General features: G+C 38.9%; 1 protein-coding gene across 1 annotated transcript in view; it reads right to left on the bottom strand.

Moving 5' to 3' along the window:
• Positions 1-5,327: 5,327 nt before the first annotated feature.
• CMC2 (C-X9-C motif containing 2) overlaps positions 5,328-10,888 on the bottom strand; it is a 14,710-nt gene continuing 9,149 nt past the window's right edge. The window contains exons 3-4 of the mRNA XM_011356646.2: positions 9,187-9,258; positions 5,328-5,709 (exon numbers count right to left, since the gene is read on the bottom strand). Coding sequence (XP_011354948.1) covers positions 5,623-5,709; positions 9,187-9,258 — 159 coding nt within the window. The 3' untranslated portion in view covers positions 5,328-5,622. The remainder of the gene's footprint in view (positions 5,710-9,186; positions 9,259-10,888) is intronic.

Here is a 10,888-nt window from a genome sequence, read left to right as displayed (position 1 = left end):
ATTTCCTTTACAAAGAGAATGACATAACCCTCAATATTAGAATAACAAAGGTCATTCATGTGGATGTGGCACTCTCCTCTCTGTTGTCTGAAGTGGTACACATTGAGTCAGTTTCTTCTATTAGTGAGAGCAATTCAGCCAACTTGCTCTCTCACTCTACCCCACTACCACCAGTGGCATTTTCAGCTTCCCCTCTTCCCATGTGACCAGCTGCCAGTGAGATTACACACTTGTGCTTAGAGGAAGGAAACTGCCCCACAGGCCTCCAGCCTAGGCCACCTGTTCCATCTCTAGAATATCCCTTTACTTTTCCTTATGCTCTCCACTATAGACACATCTCTTTCAGTGGCCTCAGTGGGGGATGACTAATGATTAAGGCAAGATTTGGCATATCTGAACCCCTGGCATATCGGAGTGATAGAAAAGGCAACTCACTTAGGACTTGGGGACTTGCTCCTTTGCTAAGCACAGAACAATCCCTGGTTCGCCCACCTGACAAACCAACATTACTTCCTATTTGGTTTAGCCCAAACTCTCGGGAAACTCTGTGCTTTGAGCTAAAAACTCCATGGAGATTAACCTGATTTTAAACATTTATGAAGGGTCAGGAAAGCTCAACTTTCTAGCCTCACCCTTAAGTAAAATTGCATAGTGCTTCTTCCAATAAAGCATTAATAAATTAGATTTCTTCAGAAAACCTTGGCCTGAGCTCTTTAACTTCAAGAGATGGTCCTTTATAACTCAAAGGCACTGCAAACAGACACTAAGTGAAATAAATCTATCGCTTCACCCTACATCCTGCATAGACCCTGCAATGTAGTCCCAGCGTCCTCGAAAGGAAAGCCCAATTCCTTAGTAGGACTTAAGTAGCCCTCCATGACATGAGCCCTCACCTGAACTATGTCCAGCTTGTTAATCGCCAGCACCCAGTACAGTGCCAGGTACTCAAAAAAGGCAAGACATAGGACCTCTGTTCCTCCCACTCCTGCCTCCAGCCTTTTAGGCTTCTACAAGTGACAATAAAAAATTAAAAAAACCAAAAATCTCCAAAAGGGAAGTGTACATGCTCTAGAGAGAAAACTCTGTGATGTAGAGAGATTTCACTCTGAACTGAGGAAAGGGAAAAGCAGGCAAGACTAGAAACATGGCCTAAACCAGGTCATAGGGTGACAAAGGAAAGAAATGCAGATAGCCAAACACTAGGACTTGCTTACTCTATGAGAAGTCAAGATGGACAGGTAGCCAAGAGGGATGTTTCTAGAGGCTGTAGCAGCAGCCTGGCCTCTCCTTCGGCCTCATACCAAGCCTCTCACCCTTTGATCCCCCACCTCCTCTGCTGGGGCCCTGCCGAAATGGGACCACCCTAGGTTATTTGGGGCACTCTACCGAAGTGCAGGGAAGTGTTTCCAATACTCGTTTGGATGAACTCATAAATAACAATATTGAGCTGGCCCTTACTTTGTGCCAGTTAATTTGCTAAAAGCTTTACATATATTATCTCGACTAATCCTCACAGAAACCCTCTGTGGTAGGTACTGATATTATCCCTCATCTAAAGATTTGGAAACTGAGGCTTAAAATAACTAAACCCAGGTTGAATTAGCTTAACCATAACCATTCTTCATCCAGCAGCTAGAAAGATCGTTATAAAATCCACTTCCTTGTGGCTCCCAAGGTCCCTGCCTACCTTTCTCCCTTCATCTCGTTCCATTATCTCCCTTGCTCCCGATGCTTCAGCTCCATTGTCTCAAACTCCCTTCCTAGAGGGAGCTCGAAAGGAAGAAAGGGCTCGTGTTGCCAAGGTCTTGTGTGCACATTATTGTACAGGGATTAGGAACAGCTCGAATATTCAGAGTAAGACCTTAAAAGCATTGTGTGGGGTTCCCCTGAAGTACTGTGAGGGTTATCTGAAGGGAGGCCAGGCCAGAGCAGGGAGTAGTTCAGAGCAGGACTTTCTGACCTTTGATTTAGCATTAATACTCTTGAGGGACATGATATACTCTGTTAGTAAAGGTGGCACCCTACAGCGGTTGAGAAGTGAGGATAGGAAGCCGAGACCCAGATGGGATGGAACTTTAAAAGGGAAATGACATAAAACCACCACCCAGGCCAAATTGCCTTCAGTCGCAGCATTTTTTATTGCAAAACAAAGTTACCTCCTACTGATTATTTAGTGCTTAGGCCTGAGAATTCAGTGGTAAATATAGTAAAAACCAGTCCAACAACCTCATTTTAAAAGTGAGCTGAAATCCTGACTGAGCACCCTCAGAAGTCATACAGCTAGGTAACAATTGTAGACAGCCCCTGCCATTTTTGAAGATCCCAACAGTTCTTGAGATGTCTATCAAGGTAATGTGATTAAAAAGAATAGGGTTGAGGGCATCTGAGCTCCTGAACTCTGCTCCCAGGGAACAAATCCAACCATCATCCATCAAGGCATAGGCAGATCTCATTTCCTTTCTAATCCAACTGGCATATGGTTACTCTTCTACAAAATGGCACATCCCTAGAGACTCTTTGAACTCCAACAGTCCTCAACTACAGCTGTTCTGTTGCAAAAGTCATAAGTGTCTTGCTTAGTGTACATCTTAGGATACAGGTACTTTCAAATGACAAAATGCTAGAGGTGGCAAAGGTGAAAATCAGTGAAATGACTTGATGATTCTTTGCAGCTCCTTCTGCACAGCAGTGGTGTGCCAAGGGGGTCTAGAGTCAGCTGGTACCAGCTCAGGAGAGCCTACTGTGCACACCTCTTCCCAATTATACCTTCAGTGGCATCAGCTTGGTAGCTTGAAGTCTGCCATGGCAGGAATATTTACATGCTACAAATGAGTGCCATTTTTTTTTTTTTAGAGCCAGCTACTAAACATCTACCAGCATATCGTTGGTTATTTGTGACCATGTTAGTATATCTGAGATTTTATATAGTATATCTCAGCAGAAACAGAGCAGAAACAGAGCTTTGCTCTTAATTCTTTGTTGAAGAAACAGCATTGCATCCTGCACAAATAGGCATTTACTGCTCTTTGAAAAAAATACTTGCATTTCTTATAGTGCTTCAAGTATTTCCGTTTCTAATTTGTTTTCTGGAAAAAAACATTATCACTGTCAGCATGGGCTCCAAATCTTATGCATTTCTGCATCCTCAAAGATTTCACTACATAAATTAATCCCTCCCTCTTTTCTTGCATTCTTTCAGTGTATGCCCATTCCCAGTGTCACTCACCATTTTCTGTTGATTTTATAAGACTTTCTCTCAATCCTACTCTGTCCTGCCCTTTAGAGTTAAGCTTTTTCAAATGTGCTTATAACCTCCTCTCTGGCTCCTCAGCTTCCACCCACTCCCCACCACACCAAACAGCTCTAAGGTCAAAAATGACAAAGGAACCCAATCAACCAGCACCTCAACCCTTACTCTGATGCAGTGACACTCCCTCCTGTCAGCTCCATGACAATCTGTGGCACCATTCTCTATGATTTGCCTTCTGTCTCCATGCCTACACCTTCTCCATATATGGGGTTCCCTCTCCTGTCTTGAAATATTCATATAAATGCATAGGAGACCCACGTAACTGTCAATTATAGATACTTCTGGGAAGTCAAGTGGTATTGGAGTATAAAGATTGTTTGAATGTCCCATAAAAATATAGTATTTATACAATTTAAAAAATTACGTGATCTTAAAGTTTCATTCTACTCTACACAACTACTCACAGCCCACTATCAACATTAGCCATGGGGCATCAGTTCCGATCTGCATGCTGTTGTCTCCCAAGTCTGTTCTCAAATCTCCCACGGTGATTCTAATAAGCACCAAGTCTGAATACTCAGAAGCCTAAAAGCCATCTCCACAAACACCTCAAACTCAGCACGTCACACCTTGCCCGTCCTGTGCACCCTCCCCTCAGAGCAGGGCCTCATTACCATGCAGGCACAAATCAAATGCCTGAGACTTCCTAGACTCTTCTTAAACCCTACGCCTAGTCAGTTATGCCGATTCTATGCTCAAATTCTCCTCAAATCTAGTCACTTTTCTTGATCCCTGAGCCACTTCTTTAATTCAGGCTCTCATTCATCACCTAAATTAGGACAAAATCTAATTGGTCTCCCTGGGTGTAATCTCCCTTCTCCTCCAGTTTATACCCCAAACTACAACCAGAAAAAAACTTACTAAAATACAAACTGAAACATATCACTCTTAGCTCCCTGCACAAATCCCTAATCACCATATTAAAATTTGCAACTGGTCTCCATAGCATTGAAGAAAAAAAAAAATTCCGAAATAATTTGAAGCTTTTTCTGATCTTACTCCATCAACAGCTCTTGTATTCCAGTCATGCTAAACAATTTGAAGTTCTCTAGAATGTATTCCATTTTCACTCCATTTGTCAAAGGTCACCTTTGCTAAGTAGCCTTCTTGGAACGATTCCTTCTTCCTGAAGGCTGGGCATGGATGCCCTTTCTATGCTTTCTATGACGCCTACCTAATCATGGCACTTATTACGCTGCTGTTAAGTGTCAACTTGTCAGTTTACTACAAGATTCTAAAGACAAAATGTCTCGTTTCTGTACCCGTACTGCTTGCCTCTGGGGACTAGGTTGGGGCAAGGAGGCATAAATATCCATAAGTCTCAGTCTGAAAGGTATCTCAGAATTAATTCTGCTTCTTCCTCAAACCCTTCATCAAATGTCTGTTATCCTGTGTAGCCACTTTGCTAAGTGAATGTCCAGCCTCTTGAACGCCTCTTGTGATGAGGAAATCACTTATTAAACACTGACACCAACAAGGCCTCATGCTGAACATATACAGAGAATTCACTAGAAGGGGCTCACAGTTCATGGTCTGTTGATACCTCATCTAACAAGATGATCAGGTCCCTGCTGTCGTGTGGCTGGAAGTTGCTGGCTTCCAGAATCTCAAAGGTCTCAGACACACCTGGTAGAAAGAACACTGCTAGAAATGAGTCTGGGAAGAAGAGCCCTGCCACCAGCAGAGAGGAGGCACGCTGGCCTAAAGTTAATGCCCAGACATGAACTGGTCTCCTGCGTAAATACAGCCAACCAAACAGTAATCAAAGCCAGCCAGGACTTAAATTCTAACCCGATGTAACTTCATCAACGTTAAAACACTTAACATTTTAGAAACTAGCTCTTTAAAACAATAAAGTTGTTTTTATATCGTTAATACAGCTGGGATTGCCTCCAACTCTTTTTGCCCTAGCTGTATCTTCAATGTTTAAGTTCCAGAATTGTCAAGTTGTCTAAAAGGACAGTCTAAAGGGACTATTTTGCCCTAATTCCAGAAGAGTCTAAGAGAATGGAGAAGACATGATTAAAGTTATTATTTTATTGAGGGAGGTAAATTACTCAAAGGTTAACTGGTTGTAATGTAGGCAAAGGGAGGAAACACGTTAGAAGTGTTGGTAAAGGACTCAAAGCACTAAAGTCTCAACCCAGCAAATATTCTGAATCTAGGGCATCCATATTTCTCCATGGCATGACTTCTCATGGCTCACTTGCCATTCAAAGGATTCTGGAGACCAAATGAGATAGGATTCCTTCAGTATTCAACCAAGAGTCTTTAAGTCTTCTCTCAGCCAAGTCATCCAGTGAAAATATAATTTATTTTTCAGATTCCTCTGGAGGATTAAAAAGCCTCTTCCGCATTGCATTGCCATGCTCCCTACTCTTGGTCCTCCTTTCTATGTACTGGAAAAAAAAAAGGGGGGGAGAAAAGAACAGATTATAACATCATTTATATCAGTTAAGTTAAATATTTTTTTATTTACAAAATAAAATTGTTTTTGCAGACGAAATTCTTATTTGTCTTTTATTTCACTGAATCTGATATTGGAAAGTGACCTGAGGGATCGATTTCATTCAATACGTTACAATACCTACATTCTAATAGGTTTTTAAGTCTACTGAATTAATTCCTCCCCAAAAATGAATTTAGTAAATATTTAAGATGGATGAGTTCTGTCCCTGTTCTCCAGAAGCTCACACTCTATCACATCATCTAACCTCTGCTTGAACACTTCTAGTTATGAGGAGCTCACTACCTTGAGACGTAGCCTATTTAATTATTGTTCTAGTAATTGTTCCAAAGTTTTTTTATGTTGAACCAATAAGTGCTTCCCAGTAGTCTCATACTGCCCTCTATTTCTTCTTGCCTGCTATAACCTTCCAAATAGCTGATTATAGATAATCCACTTTTTCAGGCTGAACATTGCTGGCTTCTACAACTGTTTACAGAACATGGTTTCTGCCTCCTAATATCTATAAAGAACCTTTTATAAAGTACTTTAATATCAATACCCCTTATAAAAAACATCACCAGAATTAAATACAGTGTACCAGATGCAGTCTGACAGATGTGGACTACAATAAGCCTACTAGTTCTTAGGACCTAGACACATTACATTTCTAGAAATATTATCCAAAGAGTTAACTGGCTCTTAGCAACCATATTACCCTATTGGTTCATATGGAAACTTATGGTCAGCTGAACTTTCCAAGGTATTTTCATCATGAATAGTCATTGAACCTGATTCTCCCCAAATCTCATGTTTCTGTAACCAGCTGAATCTAAATGCAGCTTTCAACCCTTGGAGGTTTTCAGCCTAGTATTCTGATCTGGTCAATGGGTTATGAATAACAAGAAATACAGAGCCTGGCACTTAGGAAAAGCACTTGTTTGAAGCAGAGAAACTTGAATATAAGTGTTCTTATATATATATATTTTATATATATATTTACAAGCTTATATATACCAATACGGACATATTTTAAAGGTGAATGAAGGGTCCCTAGGCAGAGGAGGAAAAAAGTAAAAGTAAACTCAAGTTGAAAAAACTGAGTATATGTGAAGAGTTGGACATCAAAATCTTCTAGGATACAGAGATATGGAAAGAGGCCACAGAAACAGATTAGTGATGGAGTGCTAACCAGGAACTTGACCAGATCCCCAGCACCCTCAACCCCTGAGACAATGGTGTAGAGATACCTGACTGTGAGTTACTTCATCTTCTGGGCCAGTAACCTCAAATATGAGGATCTGAGCAAGATAATCTTTAAGAATTTTTCTGAGTCTAAAATGTTGGTTGAAGGGCTCTAACATATATTCTGGAATGGTAGTTTTCAAACTCTTTTTCCTTTCCTTATAGAAGAGCCACTTCAAATTACAGATGAAGCACCAGGTCCCTTTAGCCAAAACTATTCCCTTTATCTGTCATACATTAATATTTCTCTTAAGATTGGGGGGGGGGTAGGGGCAAGCATTTCATTGCTTTAAAAAGTTTAGGGGGAAAAAGCCTCTATTCTAGACCATGGAGAGGTACCTGCTCAGAGAAAAAATCTTTAATCACACTGCCACCAGCAATCAAGTTGGGAGGAAGAGCTTATGGATGTCTTCAGAAGATAATACTCTATGTTAGGGTATCTCCAAAGGGCATCAACATGGCCCCTGAATAAAAGAAAAAAAAAAAAAGATGAAAATGATATTATTCACAAAACTCCACTAAACACAGAATGAAAAGGTCAATTAACCAAAAACCAAACAAAACAAGAGGGACAAAAGAGGACGCTACAAAAGTAGTATCAGCAATTATTTCAATAAAATGAACAAAAGCAGCAACAACAACAACAAAGAGAAGCTCAAAAGAACTGGTCGGACCCTTTTTCTAGTTAAAAGCTTCAAGGAATGAAATACTCAAATGATACAGCAAGGAAATGGTAGGGAGGGAGCATCAGAAGTAACAAATGGTAAACTTGACAGCATTAAAAGCAGAGGAAATAAATGAGCACAGGTTCAGAGGACTGAAAGATAAAAGAACAGAAAAATGTCTGTGCATCAGGTACTGAAGCAACATAAAAACCACACAGAGGATTCAGAAATTAACTCAAGGAGAAAATATGAAATTTACATGAAAACAAACTCAGACAAAAAAAAAAGAATATCTACATTCTATCAGATAGTCACTAACAGATCTGGACTACCTGGAAAGAAAATTTCATATGAAGATCTAATCACCAAATCCATGGCAAAATCATTGAAGTGTAAGGCAAGAGAAATCTAAACTTAGGAAAAAAGCTATCTTACACAACTGAAAGCATGTGAGAAATAGACAGCTATACTGAATAGTATCGGCTCTATTTTTCCACATCTTATTTAAAAAGTAACATAGCCCTAGGTTTAGTTTCCATCTAAACTAGCCTTCACATATGAAGGAAAAAAATCTTTTCAAAAATCAACTTAAAACACTTATAAATGTACACATTTGTGCATACAAAGAAAATCACTACCCTTAACTCAGAACTCAAGAAAGTTCTTCGGATAGTAAAGATACTTTGGAAAGGGATTCCAGGAAGGAAAAAAAAAAACAACTCGAAGTGGGAAATGTAAAAAGTGAAGAAAGATAGATGCTGGACAGCTTCAAATATATCTAATACCTTTCAATATGAGGTGAATGGGGAAAAAGTTCAAAAACACAGAAAATGAAAGAAAATTGGAAGGCAAATTTTTACTAGTTACAAATTTTTTTTAAAGGTTCTAGACATGAAACAGCTGATGTACAAAACAGAAACAATTAAATTTCTTTTCAAAGATTTAAAATGCACCCTGTTTGGTCAGCAGTATCTGTAAAAAGACAAAGAATCGAGTTCTTTGGCTATTTGCCCAAGTCCAAGTCTTACCTTAAAACTGTGTTCAGGAAATGAGTCTTTCCAAATAAGTCAAACTAGATCCCTATGGCTTATACATACTATAATTAAAAAGAAATTCAAAATTTTAAAGCTGGAAAGAGCCTAAGTGTAGCCTCATTGTGTTATATAAGAAAACTGAGGCCCAGAGTTTTAGTTACCTACTATAGCTCATAGCTGATAGACACATCTTTTTGCTGAACAGAGATTCATTTCCCAAACCTTAAAATTCATCCAGAGGGATTACAGTGATTATAATAAGGAATTTTTTTTCATTTAGGTACAGTGATGTTCTAAAATTGTCCCCAGAAGAGGCTTTAATTTCTCTCCTTAGTTCGAGGGGGAAGAAGAGATACATATGAAGTCAATTTTTCTCTTTTATACTAAAATTTGGGAAAAAATGTAATAATGGCAGTAATATATAATATTGTTCAAAATGTTCTGTTCTATTGTTCAATCATTTCCATACTTTAACATTTTTCTTACCTCATTCTTCAAGCATTTTCTCATCTTCCGATCAAGATCATTGCAATGACCAAAAAATTTCAGAATGCTGTGCTACGAGGAAGAAAAGGAGTAATATATTTCATCCCATAACATGCTAAGGTTTCTGGCACATGAAATTTGTATACTTATTCTTACAGAAATGGGTTTAATGTGTCACCCTGTTAAAAAGCAAAGAGTTAAATCACAAGTATAAAATATATAAACGGGCTTATCCTGGCTTTCCTACAGAAGAGGGGTAAATGCTCTATAGGTAGAAATAAAAAAAAAAAAAAAAGGCTATTCCTTGATAAACAGGAAGCCTATTAACCTTCCAAAATCTCACAATGACAGTGTAAACAATTTTATTTCCTAACATCTTTCTTTAAGAGCATGTTAAAAATCACAGCGCAATCCATCCTCTATTACAGGGAGTGATGTCAAAGTGCAGTATGGCCATATTAACACAAGTAACCTCCTCCACTAGCAAACACTGTCCTGTAGAAGAGGTACTTAATAAATGCTTGGTGCCAAAGCTATTTTCTCATTCCCCCCATTCAAAATGTCATCAGAAACACATAACACTATTAGGTGGCCTATATGGGCCATATAAATAAGCCACTAAATCACAATACCAGAAAATCTATGTCTGAAGTTCAGTCTGCTTTGTTTGAAAAGCAAAAACGAAAAACTCCTATGGTATCAAGTCCTATGACTATTATCATGGCAAAAAATATGACTGCTCTGAAGCAGATTAAGATGAAGACTGAAGTCAAGAACCTGAATTTCAGTAGGGCCATAACTAGTGTGTTTGCACGTCACAATTTTTATGGAGGGTTGGAGAGCACAGTGATCTATAACGATCACGCCATAAATGCTGAACTTGTAGCTACAATAATAAGTATCTTTTCCTTTTCTAATTAAAGCTTTCATGGAAATTGGACAAGCTATGCCTCATGCTATTTCTTTTTTTCCTGATTCATCACCACTTTAAATGTTCTTTCCTGGTTCATAATGGAGAAATGGTCAGTTTTCCAGCAAGCAGTTAAGACAAAGATCTCTTACTGGTTATCTAATGACCTTTTCATTCAGACTAGTTCCTGTGTATTTTCTCTAAACTACTCCCCTGACAACAAACAAACAATGTGGTTAGTTTATATTTATTGATATCATCTCATATACATACATCTTATTTTTAAAAATCCAAGACAAACTAATTTATATTTTTGCTTCCACCACAACATTGAGCCCAAATATAAATTATACTCACGTAACATTATGTGAAAAACCCCAAATGCCCCAGTGGAATTGGTAAAAGAAATGCCCATGGACTGCAATTCTCGTGCATACACATAGCAGAAACCTCTAGGGCCTGATGCCCATTTCTACAGAACCAAACCAGCTAAGCGACTGATTGAATAAGTGAATCAATCAACTGATGTCTGGAAGACAATGTCCCATGCAATAGGATACAGCAGTGAGCAAGGTGGCCCTGAGCTCTACAATCAAAGTACATAGTCTGATGGAAGAGACAAATAATGAAGTGACTGCTATAAAGCAATGGTTCTCAAAGTGTAGTCCAGGGACATCCAGGAGTTCCCAAGACCTTTCCAGGGGACACACATATTTTCCTATTAATCAAAGATCTTATCTGTTTTGTTCACTTTCATTCTCTCAAAAGTGTACAATTTTCCAAAGGCTTTAT

Source organism: Pteropus vampyrus, unplaced genomic scaffold (genome assembly GCF_000151845.1).
Source record: "Pteropus vampyrus isolate Shadow unplaced genomic scaffold, Pvam_2.0 Scaffold29, whole genome shotgun sequence".
Lineage (NCBI taxonomy): Eukaryota > Metazoa > Chordata > Mammalia > Chiroptera > Pteropodidae > Pteropus > Pteropus vampyrus.
The sequence above is the reverse complement of the archived record's forward strand: the minus strand, read 5'-3'. Positions and strand labels throughout refer to the sequence as shown.